We start from the raw sequence: 18,432 nt of genomic DNA, 5'->3' as shown, positions 1-18,432 counted from the left end.
CCTATCAGTAAGTTTAAGAATATACATGTGTATACAGTATGTACCAAACAGTGCATAGCCTACTGTGTACACGGCACCTGCTATTGCACACACTCCTGAAGGACTTGGATTTGAATTTTTGCTGTGTGGGCTCCAAGGAATCAGCCTTGACTTAAGGCATGGCACGCAAAACCACACAATAGTTATTATGGCTTATCAAACAACAAAGGAAGCTATCATAGGAAGCATAACTTCCCACCTTAGTCCGCAGTCACTAAGTGTTCTCTTTGTGAGCAGACTCATTGAAATTAACCCATGGCCCTGTAAACATTCCTCTTTCGTGACCTCTGGGCTGCAGGATGGCAGGACTCCATACCGGTAGTCTAGTATTGTTAATGCATTGATAGAAGTAGGTGAGGACCATCTAGGATCGTGATGATTCACGGCAAATTCAGTCATTTTTACAGTCACACTTGCGAACCGGGATTAGGTAATGTGGCAAGATGAATGTGACTGTTGAGGAACAAACGCGTTACATCAGCACGACGTGTGGATGAGCGGCCAGGTTTGGGAGTGGGCACGAAGAAAAGAACAAGGGGGCTAAAGCTGGGGGGGAGAAGTAGGGCGACAGGGGGTCTGCTCGGCCCTCTCTCACGCAACAAAGGAAGGAAGGGCTTCTGTGTGACTGGCGCAACATGACTTCCTGTTTGTGACCGGGCAGCCAAAAACAGAGGCCGCGCAGCCGCAGCGGCCCCCCCTCCCCCCTCCCCCCTCCCCGGCAACAGCCGATGTCCAGCCACGGGCGCTCAGGGCCGGGCTGACCTGCTGTGCGTGATGGCCGGGCCGTAGAGCGCCCGCCTGCGCGTCCGCTATGCCACCGTGGGGAGAGGCATGCCTCTCTCCGGCGGCGTGCAGGTGAGGTCACCGAGGCATTGTATGCCAGGGGGCATGTGTGTGCAATGTAATGGCTTCATTAGTGCCACGGCTGTCCAAGTGCCACCGCTAAAAGGGTCGAGGCGTGTTTGATCTCAGGGGCTGTTGACAGAATGCACAAACAGAAATGCATTAATGCAAACACACACACACACACTCTCTCTCCCTCTCTCTCTCCCACACACACACTCCCACACACACTCCCACACACACACACACACACACACACACACACACACACACACACACACACGTAACTTTTTATGATCCCTTGCCCAAGCCAGTGGGGAGTGCAGATCTCCATTGTTGCCCCGGGTTCCCCATCGTGCAGAGCAAGCTGCAGCGCAGGAGGCCCGGAGAGTACAGGAATGGCTTAATGATCCACCAAGGACATCGATACCACAATAGGGCCAATTTTAGCATTTTACAAGGACCATTTTTTCACAGATGTCATGTCATCTGGCCAGTCTGGCCAGCATCTAACAGCGGACACCACCATGCAATTCAAGGGATGAGTGTTTTTTTTTCTTCTTCTCTCAACATCTATTGTTGGCTGTCCAGACTGTACTCAGCAGGTGGTCCCGCTTGTCATTTGGCCCACACTTACACCTTCTGACCAATGACCATCCCCTTCTCTCTCCTGCGGGAGCTGTCTTTGAAGCGCCAGGACTTTTTTTGCAGGTGACAACATTTGCCACGGGGGGGTCAACAAAGCAGCGAGTGGCTCAGTCTTGTCCCCCTTAAACAGATTAGGCGTGAGGGGATCAGCTAAAGAGTGAGGCTAGAGCATGGGGTTTAGCGTTTGACTGTGATCAAAAGTGCCATCACAACTGCATTACACACGGCTTAAGTGAGAGTCTTGTAAGAATATACATTCAATCACTAAGAAATACGTAGACTGCTTACAACACAATACAGACAGTTGAAGCCTGCTTTAATGTAGCTTTTCTCACTGATTTAACATTTTACAGTAAGTAAATTGCTTAAGAGAATATCAGTGGTATCATAATGAAACATCCTTATGACATTGATTGTCAAGTCAGTCAGGGTGCTTAATCATGTAATCAATGAAACAGTGGCCAATGGAAGTGTATAACTTACTTCCTTGGAATTTTAGATGAATACTATCCTGGACACTATTTGAGTTTATGACATCATCATGTATGATGATGGTGGCAACACCTAATGCAAATGGTATCCATGTCACTAATTTCAACACAACATAATTTAATTTCCTATTGGCTGTTGAAGAATGCAATGTGTACAAAATCACTAGAAAGAAGCTGGACTGCACCCATATTTACAACCATCTGAGAAACAATGGGAAAATGTTGAATGTACAAACATTCCTTGGGAACCAAGTAATGTTGTACAATCATGAAACAGAGGATTGTTTTGCATTTTGAACAATATAACAGAAGCAATTGAGAATGTCAGTAACAGACAGTTATATCTAATTATTAGAAAAAAGTTGAATATTGCTTGGTTCATATGCTTTGTGTCTTTATAACATTTACTTTTACCACGATGTCTATTATCTTTTAGGTGTATCTGACCTTTAAACACTGGTTCATGGACAACAGATGTAAAATCAAATAAACCTTAAACATTTTTTAAAAAAATGCTGTCAGAGCATTTGTAATTTGTGCAAAAGAATGAGAAACTGCTGTATTCATGGCCCAATCTACTACATGATGCAGAGGCTGAGCATGCAGCTGGGGCCATTGTAATTCTGATGATCTGACTAAAGCACCAAAGCGACGGAGAAAAAGTGTACCATTCAGAACACTCAGACCTTGTACCTTTACAGCAAGCTCTATTGTATTATAAAAATAAAGGGGCCTACTGTATTGTTGTGTATATCCTGTCTTCACGTTAAAGGATGTTTACAACATTTCTTGATGCCATTATACACAACCTTGGAGTTCCGCAGTTTGAAAAAGTGCAGTTTATTTGACATCTGATTCTGAGCTGGGTGTATTGTCCACACTTTTGAGATATGTGTATTGTATCCGATACTTTTTCAGTTGTGACATGGCTGGCGGGGGAAACTGTTCGCTGCCCTGCGGCCTGATCCGTGGCCCTAAACTCCTCTACGCCACAGAATCCCTCTCTGAGTCTCTCGCGACTCCCTCTACCTCGAACAAACCCCCTCCAGGAAACTCTCAGACAAAACAACGGCCATGTTACGTGTTGTGGGTAAACCCCAGACAAAACCCAAAGTGTCAGATGTGTTTGATGTGTTTCAGGTGTTATCTACCTGTGGCTGAGTGCCAGAGTGGCTGGTGGTTTAACAGTCAGTCTGTCTTCCCTCTTTATCTCCGCTCACAACTGGTTTTGCTCCGTCCTCATCTCTCTTCTCATCTCTCTTTATGTCACTGTCAGCATAACAGCAACACAAACAGATAAACCCAGAGTATGCCCATCCTAACTGTTTCTATTGGCACGTGGAGTGCTCTTCATGGCGCAACTAATATGCACTATTCAAATTCCCTTTCCCATATTGTGTTTCTCTCTCTCTTTCTTTTCTTGAGCAACACCGTGTATACTATATATTGTTATAAAAGACTTTGCTTATTTTGTTTTTATCTCTAAGCTTACCATGACCTCTCAACTCGACTCAACTGTAAAATGAAATCAAGTATGTGTTGTACATTATTCTACAAAACAAGAATTATATATTATATACTTATCTATCTCTATATATATATATATATATATATATATATATATATAGTATATATTTGTTTTAATGGCAACAGCAAACAGCAGAAACCCTTCCATCCTTCCATGAGAAAACATGAATTGGTGTTAAGCTATACGCTTTATGTGAGAGGTTAGCCAGAACAATGGAAACGATAAGTACAGCATGCACATTAAGATAATCATCAGGAGCTAAACAGTGAACTCTTGAAAACGGTGAATGGTGGAAATTATATTGGTGTCCTGTTTACAAATAGATCATCTGCAGCAAAGGGTTCCCTTCATTGCATCTCTGTCTGGACATGTTTGAACGTGTTCCAAGCCCACACAGCCTTTCCCCTTCCATCTGCCATCTCAACTAAATTGTGGGCAGCAGGGGAATTCTTGGATGAAAAAGATTGTGTTTTCAATGACTAAGACCCTTTACATGGGTACATGAGGACATAGCATGCTTCAAAAAATAGTTAGGAATAGGCGAATGAACAAAAGTAAAGGTTAGAGAAACATCTTATCCCCTTGGGGATAAATAAAGTGTTTTTGAATTGAATTGAATTTTATATAGTAGATATGTCATCATAATCCAACTCATTTCTAACTGCAATTAGACTGCAAACTACAATTATGCCGTGTTCATGCATGGATTCATCTACTATGCGATCTCATTGGCTGTGAACATAACCTATCATGAGAACATGATTTCTGACTCCAAGCTCAGGGATTGGCAAAAATACATTCAAATGTATTTTAAAATAAAATAGCAAATACCCTAATTTTAAGTACCGTATATCAAAATAAACTACAAAATACCGTAGTCACGCTATGAATCAAAATAAAATACTGTACTCAAATACTCTTTAAAGGGAGCATGAAATCACTTTGTATAACATTCAAAATCTGTCTGTTTAATCTATTCCTTGATCAGTACACTGACTCTGTTGATTAAATGGACAGTGTTTGAGAGCAATGGCTTTTTTCTGTCCATGAGACATGCCATAAACCTACAAACAGTCAACAGATCAACTATGCTGACCTGCCTGCTACATCTCATATCAAAGATGCACTCAAAAACACAACTGAACTTGGCCAGGTTTCCCAGATTCGTTAAGAAGCTTTTATGTGCTAAGAACCTCTTAGGAGCGCTCTAAGAACATTCTAAGAACACTCCTAAGAAGTTCTTAGCACTTAAGAGCTTCTTAACGGATCTGGGAAACACGGCCCTTGTCATGTGGTACAAAGTTGAAACAAGTCTCTGACATTGTCAATGCATGCCCAGATTGCTTGATATTGCACTGTGTCATGCTGTTTCAGTTGGGTGTATACGTGAAAGTGCTATTTTGTAATATTAACGCCAAGGGGCACACATACAGTTGTGTTGCTTTAGATGATACATGTGGCAACTTTTTGAGCAATGTTACAGTCAACCACATAACTGGTTCCATGTGTTCCGTTTGGATGACTAAGTTCTCAAGAAACTAATGATTAAAGTTCTCATGCAACTCGAGGCTGGTGTGAGAGGGGGTGTATTGTGTAGTCCTTACTCATCTGGCACGGAATCATTTTCCTGAATTGCAATATCCTGATCACAGAAAATTAACACAGCAAAATAAATAAATAAATAAAAAAGCCAGCAACAGTCACAGGCTACATTCACTGTTCACAAAAATATTAAGTATTTTGATCCAAAATACAAAGCAATTTTCTTCAACCCAATAACATAAATTAAAAAATTCTATTTTGTGTCTGAAATAAGTAAATAAATATATATATATAAATATGTATATATATATATATATATATATATATATATATATATATATATATATACACAATACAGACAAAAAGGGTAGCGCTCCTTCCTACAACATAACATAATACAATACCAGGGGTTCATAATGTCAGAAAATCCATTCTTCATATTGTGAATCAATGTAACAACAAAATAAGTTTGAGACCATTATTTTAAGTAAAGGAACTATCATGCTTTAAACCAAACCTTCACATAATCTTTTGTACAAGTGGGCTGTCTTTTGTACAAGTGGGCTGTCTTGAACTTATTATTGGTGAATATTTCTCCACAAAATGTATACACACCAGCTAAGCTCTGTGGATTGAAAGTTCCTGAATGTGGCCGCAATCTAATAATTATCTCTGTTACCCACCACCACTTAGCCCTAATGCTAAGTGAAAAGGGTATTATGCGATACAAGAGCCAAAGCCAAAGCCAAATTCACCTTAAAACAAACATATTTTCACTGTTTAAATGGATAAACAGTTATTAGAACATATTTGTTTTTTCCAGATTCCTCCCACCGGTGCCACATTCCTGCTACCGCATCTTTATCTAACTGATCTGCACGACCTCCTTCACTGATCAACAGGTACAATGTGTCATAACAAGCTGTACGCAGGCTCCCACTGACGTCTGTGGGATTTGAGAGAAATGTAGCAGTGTCGTCCCCTATACCCTGTGTGTGTGACCAGATCATAACATCGGCGTCTTAAATGGAGTCTCAGGAAATAAATGGCCAATCCTGAGGGGGTTGGACATGTTTTGCCCTGATCTTTGGGGCCTGTGGGAAGTTCTCATGTCCTGCTAAAAATGGGTGCAGTCACAACAAGAGCACTGGATGTATTGGGAGGAGGGGGGGTTGTGCTGACAGCTTGGGAATCATTCAGGGAGATGCCGATTACTTGCTCACAATGCAATACAATATAGGCAGCAGATGCATATTCAGAGGAGAATCTTGTCTATCAAAAGCTGGCATGGGATCACTGTCTGGCTAAAACATGGGCAATGTAATGGATCTCACCCCCTGTGGTGCAGGGCCTAAATCCTCCAGCAGAATGATTCCAAGGTACAGTGTCAAAGAAATCACTGGAATGAGAGCAGTGTATTCCTGGTTCCATTATAATTGTGCCCTTCAATTATATAGTTTACACAAACTTAAATGAACTAACCAAGATGCTGTTAATCTAATTTTATACTGAAACAATTAGTTCGTATGGCATCTGTCAGATCTGAGAAACTGTAATATGATCTTACCACCACTGTTTCTGATGATGGCGTGAAGTTTGTATGGCCTAGTCAGCGGTTATCTTATCAGTAATGGGAAAATCTGATCAGGATTGTGTGACAACAACTACCCCCTGATTTTATCTGAATTCGATGACAAGGTTTAGTAGGTTGGAAATAGGCTGTGATGGAAAGACTGGAGACTTTATATTTTCTTAGTTCAGTAGCACTATAACAATCTGATGTTTTGATGAAGGTTTGGTGTGTGTGTGTGTGTGTGTGTGTGTGTGTGTGTGTGTGTGTGTGTGTGTGTGTGTGTGTGTGTGTGTGTGTGTGTGTGTGTGTGTGTGTGTGTGTGATCATATCTATGTAAATACATTTGCCTGGACTCTAAGCAAATGTAATTGCTCCAGGCACAACAAACTGAAAGAAAAACTTCTAACTTTTGACTGAAAGATAAACTGTTAAACATCAGCTCAGCCTACTGTGCACAAGCCTAAAGGCAAAAACAGAAATTTTAAATATGGTCTACAAACATCCTGTTATATCTCTATTAGGAGAAAGGGTGTTTACAAAGACAACATAATTACACGTTTTAAGCTATCATAATCAGAATAGCCATGAAATGAATTAGCCTACTCCTCGTACCTGTCTGAATTCGTGGGCAAAATTATTACCTTGCATATCCCACTTAAACTGGTTGAGATACGTTTTTAAGCAGTAGGCGTGTTTTTCCCACTGCCACTTCAGAAAGTTGCCTAAAGTAAATGAATAGTTTGGAGAGGCAGCGGTGCGGAAGGAGAACGCCCCTAGACGCGGAGCGGAGAATGGAGATGTGAACAGGGGGTCGCAGTCACAGTTGGAGAATCAACGAGTTCACATCACTGCACGGAGTTCGTGGGGACAAAAGAAACGCTCACATTTTTTGTATTATTCTTACCTCGTTTTCTGGACTTTTGTGAAGAAAAATAACATTGGATCTATGTTAACCCTACGTGGAATTAAAGAGAATTTTTAAAAGGAGGAATGCATCGATTCCTGGTAAAATTTACCACTCTACTCGTATTGATAGCTCTAACGAAAGGTAAGAGCACGCTAGGTTCTTTTGTGGACCATCTATTTGCCTGATTCTATGACACTTTTGTTGACTTGTTATTACGAAAGCATGTAGAGACCACTTGTACTTCGAAAGTTAACCACTATACATCTAAATTGTATGACAATTGAAAGTGTAACGTAACTTAACGCGAATCCCTGTGTTTGGATGGTTGTATGCGAACACTTGTTGCATGAGTCTGGCGCGTGTGAAGCATCCAATCTTAGAATGTGCACCAGATTTATCTTTCAATGTAATACAGCGGTTGTTTGTTCAATTATTCGGTTTTGTGAAGTGTTTTGTCAGACATTCACAGATGTCTTTGAAATTAGTTTAGTCAGAAGAGTATAGATTTGGTCCTATTTGGAAAATAACAGTTTATTGGTATGACGAGGTTTCCATCCAAGTGCGCAATTTAGGCTACTTGTCCTTAATGATTTTGAACAGCCATGTGTAGACTATAACCTAGGTTATATGCTGATTGAAAACAATAACCCTACCTAAACATCAATTGTTTTCTTTATGTGTGAGAGTGTACTTTCGATTAAGGGATAGGCTAATCTCGGCACAACTGTGTTCACTTCCTATTGACTGGCTAAATGTGCCGAGGATTTATTTGTAAAACTTCAGCAGACGTGTTTGAATCAAGTTTCAAGGAAATAGTCTTAGCCACACCATGGATCTACCAAATATAGTACATTCTTAGGAACAGCTGCAGATGGAAGAATGCATGTACCAGGATGGTGTCAAGTCCCACTGCCCACAAACATCACTTTAAGGTGCCAGTAATCACACCAAAGTCTCACTCCTGCTGGATTGAGAGCTTAATGTCACCTGGAAAACCGTGCAAATCGTTTTGTGATTGAATCACAATGCTTACGCGTTTTACTTTCACATTAACATTTTTATTGTTCTCTAGGAGACGTTTGGCATGGTCTTTGTGAGTGTGTGCATGTCTATTTTGTGAAGTTGCCGAACATATTTTGAGATTGGTTTGAAGTGAGGAATTGTACGTTTTACTTATTTCTTTATTTTGTTGAATGGCTATGTAGGCTAACCGTTTTGTGTTTACAGGGCAAGGATGCACTGGGCCTGACTTGTGCCTGAATGGAGGCATCTGTGAGCCCACCCCCAATGGCAGAGGAGAATGCAAGTAAGTGAAAGACTCAGAACAGAAATCCTCTTCAAATGATATCAAAGAACACTTTCTCTGTTTTTTTTTTTTGAAGAAGAAGAGAATCTAGTCAACTTGGAATGGGGCAAAATATTGGCCTGGTCATTTTGCAAGTGCATGTTAAAGTTTACCCCAACATGGCAACCATTGGTATTGTGTTTTGAATTCTGCTTTCTTCTTTCATATGCACATTCTTGGAAAGAAAGCTTCGCCATAGCCAATGAATGAACGGCAGGACCGTTGATTGTGCTTGTGGGGGGGTGTAGAGGTAGAGGGGGGGGGTGTGTGTATGTGTGTGTGTGCGCGTGCGTGCGTGTGTGTGTGTGTATGGGCGTTTTTTGGTCAGAGGTCACACTCTTTCCCCATCCTCTGGACCTGCTGTTGGTGAATGCAAGCCACTTCTGCAGCAGAAGTCTCAGATACGTTCAAAGCCCTAAATCTTGTTTCTCTTTTCTTTCACGGAGTGACAGCTGGGCTTTGCCAGAAGCTCGACGCCCATTGTTCCCGAGTCTAGATTAATTCTGTGTGACTAATCTGTGTGAGGCTTCGCAGAATACTCAGACCCCCACCCCTTACCCCTAACCCTGGCTTGGGGTTTTGTCCTGTTTTCAATGGGTATTCACTCTTGCAATTTACATGAGAAGGACAGATGGTAGTAGAGTGTAATTAAACTGGATGTTTTCATAATTGCAAGAAATATGCAGTGGGAGAGGCAAACAAATTGTACTTGTTCAGACTGTCCACAAGTTTGAAAAGTGTCCCCAACAAGTGTCTTTGATTAAAAAATATTTGTAGTCACCTGCTGTCCTTCTTATAGTCACCGAAAATCCCTCAGTCTTCTCACAAAGACCTGTTGCGGATCGAGTTTCTGCACTCTTTCCATTCAAGACCAGAAGTGTCTATTTACTGTTTTTCCTCTCTTTTTCTCTCTCTTTTTTTTTAATCGACGTGAGTTTAGAAACCGGAGATGTGAGCGGGCAGATAAAAGCTGAAATGGGTTCGGCCTTGTTCTTTTTGGCCTCTCCTGAGGCGGGCAGGCAGGCAGGCAGGCAGGCGGGCTAATGCAGGGAGCCACTCTGGCCGGGGGCCACATCTTAATTCTCCACTGGCAGCCAGCGTGCCACAGTCGGGGCACAAAGGGCCGCATTGTGCCGGCATGTCCTCAGACTCTTCCAATTAAACATGGAGATACGATGAGCAGAGAGTCCGGGCCCGGGACACTCGATGACACTCTCTGTCCACTCTTTCATGTATTGTTTCCTCGGTAACAAAGGGGACTGACCAAAAAACCCCAGCTGCTTGTCTGGAAACCTTTTGGCAAGGATCTTAATGTCATATTTTGTTTGTGTCTTTGTTTATGGATCATCTCTAACAATAAGCGTGTGTCTTCTCTTTTTCCGAAGCCAAAGTCATTAGGATTATAAGTCTCACATTGGTCTAACTTCAGCGGTATTTTTAGTTGAAGCAGATGTTATCACCCCACTTTTCCATTGATATATATATAATAGTCCTCACAGGTCTATTTCTGGTCACTTGAAGTTAGCATTTGCCTCTTAAACGTTTCTCACTCACTTGGATTTAAAGTCACACTGAACATGGTGTCCCGTTTCATTGGACTTCCTCCGCCATTAAGCTCTCAGTTATGTAGCCACTGGTTGTTTCCTCGGGCAGTATCGCTGTGACCTCTCATTACTACTCTAACTTGTACCTCTGTGGTTGCTGGGGCCGACATCCCTGCAGTAAAACAAATGGTGGCATGAAGTATTCATCAAGTTTGTACCGCAGTGTTGAGTTGATTTATTTTCAATAACTTTTAACTCCGACATAGGTTGATGTTGTCTAACACATAAATGTGACCACTGGCATGTCATCTAGATGGCCTGTGCACATTTACTGCAGGTATTAGTGGTGTTCATCCCAAGGCTGTGAAATCATGTGGTTGTAATGCTTTAAAAGCATAAAAGACCATGTCTGCTGTCCAAAGTAAGACAGACCTGTCTATGTCCAAGTCACAAACCAGCTTTAACTAGCTGGACATGACCTCAATCGTGCTGTGATCAGACAGAAAACAGAGTAGGCATTTCACCTTGTCTCCAGGACAACAAGAGCTCTTTGAAGTTTTTAGGGAGTGACATTCGGTTTGGCCATATGTGCTCCTTGTGCAACAAGCTGTGCTCTCCTTGCCTTCTAGAATCCTCCTTCTGCTGCTTCCCTAATCCTTGTGGTTGAGCCATAGTGCGTGTTTAGGTAAAGATCACTTATTGATATTGAAGATCACACTTTTAGACTGTTTTGGTGGAGCGTTTGGCCTCGTGCGTGGTTGTCATCACAGGCCCAGTTCATAGAGCGTTCAGAACTTAGCGCCGTCACGTGTTCAGAAAGACTCTATTAGCGGAATTTAGGATGCACACGTCTCACTCATTAGACAAGTTAACAAGTCAATTAAGCATCGCGTGCCGTCCCCCACAACGTTTCGCCAGTCTGACACACCTCTCCAGTCTCTCCAGTGAAAAACAGCTCTGTTTACGCGAGGTGCCTTTGTGTCAGCTGTCACTCACTCGCTCACTGAAATAGCCTGGCACTGGCGGTGGTGAAGGACGTCGCTGTCTCTACTTGACATGCCATGCCAAGGATGCCATCTCGCATATCTGCAGCTGAGAATGAGGTGCAGCCAGAGCCAGGGATTGATTATCTCCAAGGCTCCCCGGGTACCAAGCCAAACAACTGAGTCGGACGTGTCTACGAGCGCCTTGGGCCTGGCAACCGGCGATGGATTCCAAGGGCGCTAGATTGACACTGGCCAGTTGGACTCGAGAGGCTTAGAGCCCAAGATGTAGGACGATGATAGATGTCAAGTGGCTGAAAGTTCACCTGCTTTCCTTCAGCAAATTTTATGCCTGTCAAACTCCTTGATACAGCGAGGCATGTGACAGTAATGCTGCAGCAGGCTAGGTCAAGGAGACTTGACTTTTAGAGGCTGATAGGAGGATCTTCTCGGTCACAGACACATAGCAGAGTCCAGACGTCTGACTGTTGAATTTTTGACAACCAAATCAAGAGATAGTTTGCTGTGAGTGAGCAGTGAGCAGGTGGTGTCATAAAAACTCTAAACTTGTGTAATAATGTAACACCAAACAATTTCCCCCTTAGTTTCTCCGTAGTGTTTTTTTTCCTTTTTAAAAAGCATATTAATGCTATATTAACTGCCCCTTGTGTATTAACCTCAAAGCTGAAGACATTTTGCAAAATCAATGTATACGCCGCGACTAATCGTTGGGAAATTACGGTGACTCTGTGAAGACTGGAACTACTGTAAAAGCTCTCCATAGTAGAATGCCAGTTCATGTGCAACAGGGAGAGGAGAGGATGGCCTCCTCAATGCCCCCATTGTTTGTTGTGGAGGGGAGGTGAGGTATGCTCTGCTTCCCTCTTCTTTGAGAGACAGGAAATGAGCTCTCTGAAGTCAGAGGAAGAGAAGGTGCTGTCTCCGATCATATGAGGACAGAAAGCCCATGGTTGAGAAAAAGGATGCAGGGTTACTCACTGACTTGGCAAGCACACTGACTGGGGCCTGGATGAAAAGATTGTCAATGAATGAATTGATTGTGGGTAGATAGTAGTAGTGAGTAAATATCAGGGCTAGTGCACATTTAAACTCATGTCACATCATCACATTATCGTTGAGAAATCCCGCCACCTTTATTAATTAAAAATAAGGGCTGTGTAATGTATACCACTATGTCATGCTTGACCAGTAGTGAGCCTGGAACGTTAGCCTGCTTTGTTTGTGGAAGTGTGTGTGTGTGTGTGTGTGTGTGTGTGTGTCTTGGACCACTGAGCTGTAAAGAGAGGAAACATGTGCTTAAGTGGCAGGTGTTGCTTTAAGACCTGGCTGCAGAGCATGTGCCACATTTGATTTGGACTAGACTGAGTACCTTTAGTCCCACCATATATTTCTATGATTTGACTGCTCTCTCTTTCTGTTGTATTTGTAAACTAGAGGTTTGGGGACAGGCTGGATGCTTTTAGTCATACAAAGACCAACAAAAATTGTAGCTGTGTGTATCCAGTGAACTAGGATTTTCTTATGTTGACTTTTCTACGCAGCTAGTTTCTAAGTTTATCACAGCCAGCTTGAAATCCATCCCTTCTGGATCGCTGGTGCAGCACCTGTAATTGATCAGTTAAACTAAGTGACCTCATGAGTCAAGCAGATGGGGGACGGGGGACGGGGGGACTGCTTGTTATCCCCTCGCATCCACTATACCAGACAAGAAAGCACTGCGATTTCCAAACACCTGAAAACACTTACCTGGTTCCCAGGCCCGTAAAGCCACCAGGAGCTGTTCTCATCAGACCAGACAGGATGTAGGAGGCCTCGGGACACGGGGGACCTGGCGGAACATGGCCTCCCCATTTGGGATTGGGGCTGAGGGGACACATGAAAGGAAGGGACAAATGCAAACAAACAGATGTGAGCCTTTGCTAGGGATTCCGTACAGAGAGAGAGAGAGAGAGAGGAGGGATAGTGGGATTTCTTCTCTATAAGATCAGGCCCGGGCCCTCTGGGGGTTTCTTAAAGGTTTTTCTATAGGATCTCACTGTACTGTACAAGGACTGAGGAGAGAGAGAGAGAGAGGGGGGGGGGGGGCATAAGTATGGTGGAAAAACTGAAAAGCCAAATTACTATACTGTCAAACAGACTGAAAATGGTACAGGGTTATTCTTTTTTTTGGGGGGGGGGGGGGGTCCCACGTGTAAGTACTACAACAGATAGCACCTCATATGTTTGACTCTAGTGGCTTTTTAGCTTGTGGATGGTGCTTTCCTTTGTCCTTTGAGACTCCTCACCTCACCTCCAGATAACAGCAGAAAGCCAGAGAGAAGGAGAGGGAGAAGGAGAGAGAGGGAGGGAGGGAGAGAGAGAGATTCATTTCTCTCAAAGAGGCCCTTTATTGGGTGACTTGTTGGTGGCAGATGGCAGACTGAGTGACTTGGGCGGGGTGGGGGTGGTGGCTGTGTCTCATCTGGCCAAGGGTCAGGTGTCAAGAAAACATCTGCTGTGTCCAGGCACACATTACTACACTGGCCCAAGCCTGTTGCCACGGGCTACTGGTGGCTTTTGTAGGGAGGAATCCCAACAGTGGGCAAAACGGGGTGGACAAAGGGAAGCAACAGTGGAAAAACAGAGCTGACCTGATAATGATATCATGAATGTGACAATAGGCCTCAAGTTTTTTGGGATTAAACTGTAGTGTTTATCATCTTTTGGGCTTGTGCTGGTGAGAGATTTACATTGTTTTTGTTGTCTCATGGTATGTCATGAACGGATTAAATTATGTCATAAGCACTTGGCTAAATTCGCAGGGGTGTTATATGGGCTGATTTTGAAAAAAACAAATCGACCATTCTTTAGTAGGTTTTTTTTCCCCCTATAAATGTTTTGGCAGTCGCAGTTGACCCCTAGTGTGCGTCTGTTCGTCTCAGGCTAAATCAACCCTAATGGATTATTTGACGGTTGTGTGCCAAGTGAGAGAGCAAACTGGCGGCATTCTCCGGGCAGCAGGCTGGCGTTGACTCTCCGCGTAACCTTATTGCTTGCTTGCCGAAAAGCACCACGAGGGGACTGGCTGGCTGGCTGGCCGGCGGGCTGGCCGGGCTCCTGTGTTTACATTTGAAGCCCGCGTGAGAAGTGTTACTATTTGCCTGGCCGGGGGCAGACACGAGCCCATTCTCAAAGCTGGTGTGATTTCTCGCACGGTCGTGTTAAATGTGCTCGCAGGCTGTCTGCATTGAGACGTGCAGCTCAGGATGGGGTGACTGTTTTTTTTTCTTTCTTTTTTTTAACCAAATTGCCGCATTCTGAGCTGACTCCCAGAGCCCTCTCAGGCCTAGAGACATAAAAGTCAGGCTAATTTCCTTTATTTCAGGCTACCCCCGCTTGTCTGTTGGTCCCTTGTGAAGGGTTATTAAAGGGGGCTGCTGTGAACGCTCTCCCTCCAGGAATGTTATTAAGGTTGCTTTCATCTTTTGAGGAAACAGAGGGACAGTAAACATCAGGTACTTTGTTCCCAGGCTAGCAGTAGTAAATGGCTTTGGACATTTAAATGAGTAGACTCCAAAACACCAGGGTTCAAAAGGTAAACGAGATTAAAATCACTGGTCAAAGAATACAACTGTATCAAAATAAAACAACTGACAAAACAAAACAGAGTAAGCTTTTTGATCAAATGAATTGAACTCTTCTCACCAACCCTTATCTTCAATAATTTTGTTTTGCACCACAGATGTGCCAAAGCTACTAAAACTACTTTGCAATCCTCTGTTCTACATGGAGTATTGCTCAATAGACAATGTAATCAAATCATTAGAGTGTACACACACACACTCACCTTTATCTACAGGTGTTACACAGCAACAGGAAGTAAGGAATGCCCGATTTGTTTATCAAGGTTTACTTACAGGAATAAGATGACTTAACTAAAAGAATAATTTTTATTGAGCCTGGACTTTGGACTCTTTATTAGGGGAGAAGAGTTTAATCAAGGTGAAAAATGGAGTGTGGTTGGGGTTGTAGTGGCCTTTAGAGGTATGTCATCAAAAAAAAGTGAAAGTGCGAAAAAAAACGTTCAGATGGAGGAAGGTGCTAGAAGTGTGAGCTGAAAAGCAAAAGGCATGGAAGTGGGTGAGAGAGGTTGAGTCAGAGGAAGAGAGGGAGAGAGAGAGGAGAGGAGAAGGGAGAAGAGGAGGTTTAACAGCTGAATGCACAACTATCAGCTTGGAGGCGCTCGACCCGCGGTCAGCCATGAATGGCGCGTGGAACAATGGCTCTACTCATGCTGCCTCCCCACGCTGCACCGCGGTAGGGGACGCCTTTCAGCTGCCACACACCACCCCAACCCCCCTCTCCCCCCACACGACACACACACACACATACACACTCTATCTCCTGATTGTGTGTGTGTGTGTGTGTGAGGGAGACAGAGAGTGTGTGTGTGTTTGTGTGTCTATTTGAGGAGGGAGGGCAGGGTGTGCTGAAGGGGGTAAGGAGGGGAGGGGAGAGGGAGCGTGCTATGGATAGCAGCTGCCAGTCGCTCATTAACATGCGCACCTGCTCCCTGCGGCCCTTTTTTAGAGTAAGGTCCAGGCATGCCTCCCAGCCACACCATCCCATTTGGCCCCAGTGTCTCCCCTCCAGCCAACACCACCACCACCACCACCACCACCCAACCTGACCCTCTTACCCCACCCCAACCCATCCCATCCCATCCCAGTTTTAAAATGATATTCTCATTAGACTTGCCAAAGGCTAACACGGAATGGATAACCTGATTAGCGTGTGAATGCTAACTTTAGCTCCTTGACCGACAGCAGAACATGTGGAAGGATGCAGAGAGAGAGAGAGAGAGAGAGAGAGAGAGAGAGAGAGAGGCATGTGCACAACAGTTCCAGGATATAGTGACACGGTTGTGAGTCAGTCGGTGAGACCTTGCCGCTTTGGGCTCACAGCCGAAGGTGGTGTTGGTTCGGTCCACATCCAGCTAAGTGTAGGAATGGCAGGACAATGAGGGGAAATATAGTATTGTGTGAAGTAAAGGGGTCCCCCCCCATCCCCTTCACAGGCCTTTGTCGTGACCCACCCCCACCCTTCCACCTCCCCAGAGTCCCTCCCACAGCAACCCCCCAGTTGTGTTTTCTTTTCCTGCTCAGAATGATTTAGCATCTTAATCCCTAGAGAGACAGCGCAAAGAGCACCATTCACCCCAGCCCTGCTATTGCTCTGCTATTGCCCTGCCCCATAATACTCTACCGAGGCCTAAAAGTAAAGTGTTTTTATTAACGATCGGGAGTTGACCACTGTAATGGCACAATCTGTGTGGTGAAGGTGCTAACTGCTTTTGCCCCCTATGCAAAAGCTCACTGTCCTTCATCCAGGAAGTGAGTTCTTTCTTATAACACAATGCTAATTGACAGATACAGTAGCTCTGAAGTCTGGAGCTACAGATATCTCAGAAATGCGTCGTTAATCAAGATGCTATGTCTTAAGAAAGCTGCATTGATCACCAAACCATCCGTGCAAGAGTGTGAATGGCCAAATGCTTAGCACTTGGTTGGATGATTAGACTGTTTAGCTGGTGTGGGTTGTATTGTTATTACTTTGCCCATTTGTGCAACAAAAGCCATTTGTTTGCGGCACATGGTGGTCTGTGTGGTTTGTTTGGTGAACACCACATGGCATTAGACCAAGTCAGTAATGGGGAAGCATTATTGTGGATGAAATGTACCATTCAAATACTAACTCAAACTCCATGTATGCTTTCTATCTTATTCCATATTCCCTTTTACCTGAAGAGGTGAACCTACATGGACTCTTTCTCAGAATCCTCTGAGAACATGTGTTTTGTTGCCTCTCCTTCTCTCTTCAGTTCACTCTAATTGACAATGAACATCCATGTTGTTTTGATTTGAAACACAGACAGATACGAAGCAGTTACTGTTTGAGGAATTCCCAAAACATTTTTTAGAATGATTCTCACAGAAATTATTTGCTTTTGTTGACCGAGCACATTACGTAATCCATCTTGACATGTGTCATGGAGTGGTCATATGGCTTTAGAAAAACAATACAAGGTGGCCTGCTGCAGTAATGCTATGTGAAAGACGACCGTGTGCACTCATGCGTTCACACCCTGGGAAACTGTCCCTTTTTTCACTGGATTAAAAAACATGTCCGTCCACTGGAATTTTTTCCGTATCAACTTTGTAGCAATCTTTGGCGTTATGGGAGAGTTGCTGACCCTGCCGAGTGGCCACTTGGGAACTTCCCTCCCACTCAAGCCTGTCTTTGCTTAATTTGACCCGCTCTGGATCAAGACGAGCAGACCGCTGGTCAATACGAAGTCTTGTGAGTAATCATACAGCAGTGTGTGGTGTCCCCGGCACAGAGGCCACTATTCCTTTGCAGGCCCCTCACCAGCTGCCTCTGTCCCCTCCATCTCGTTTGTTTAAAAAGTAGGGCATACTGCTGAGTAATGAACCATTAAAAGAGAGAGGGAGAGAGAGAGAGAGAGAGAAAATAGGGATGAGATGGGGAGGGCAAGACCAAGTGAGACTTAGGCACACAGTGTTCTGTTTTTTATTTAGTTTCTGTGAAAAACAAGAGCTGACTTTTGAATTGCTCCTAGATTATAATCTCTCTCTCTGTCTCTTTCTTTGCCCCTTCTCTCACCAGGTGTCCGGAGAAATACCTTGGAACAAGATGTGAGCACTACAACCCCTGTTACGCCAGCCCCTGTGAAAATGGCGGCACGTGCCAAGTGGCTAGCCGCGGCAACCGGTTCGAGGCCGTCTGCCATTGCCGGCATGGCTTTATGGACAAGCTGTGCCTGACGCCCACGGACAACGTGTGTTTGACCTCCCCTTGCCGAAATGGAGGCACCTGCGAGCTTCTCAGCCCCAGGGACTACCGGTGTAGATGCCGCTCTGGATGGTCAGGTGAGTCTGTCAAGAGAACGCCGCCAACTCAGAGAGCGC

At 44.0% G+C, this 18,432-nt stretch overlaps 1 protein-coding gene across 2 annotated transcripts in view; it reads left to right on the top strand.

Moving 5' to 3' along the window:
• The first annotated feature begins 7,475 nt into the window (after positions 1 to 7,475).
• notch1b (notch receptor 1b) overlaps positions 7,476 to 18,432 on the top strand; it is a 34,565-nt gene continuing 23,608 nt past the window's right edge. For both annotated transcript variants that reach the window (XM_062542803.1, XM_062542802.1), the window contains exons 1-3: positions 7,476 to 7,712; positions 8,799 to 8,877; positions 18,131 to 18,393. In XM_062542803.1, coding sequence (XP_062398787.1) covers positions 7,655 to 7,712; positions 8,799 to 8,877; positions 18,131 to 18,393 — 400 coding nt within the window. In that variant the 5' untranslated portion in view covers positions 7,476 to 7,654. The remainder of the gene's footprint in view (positions 7,713 to 8,798; positions 8,878 to 18,130; positions 18,394 to 18,432) is intronic.

The sequence above is a fragment of the Sardina pilchardus genome, chromosome 8 (assembly GCF_963854185.1).
Source record: "Sardina pilchardus chromosome 8, fSarPil1.1, whole genome shotgun sequence".
Lineage (NCBI taxonomy): Eukaryota > Metazoa > Chordata > Actinopteri > Clupeiformes > Clupeidae > Sardina > Sardina pilchardus.
This window is presented reverse-complemented; position numbering and strand designations above follow the sequence as displayed.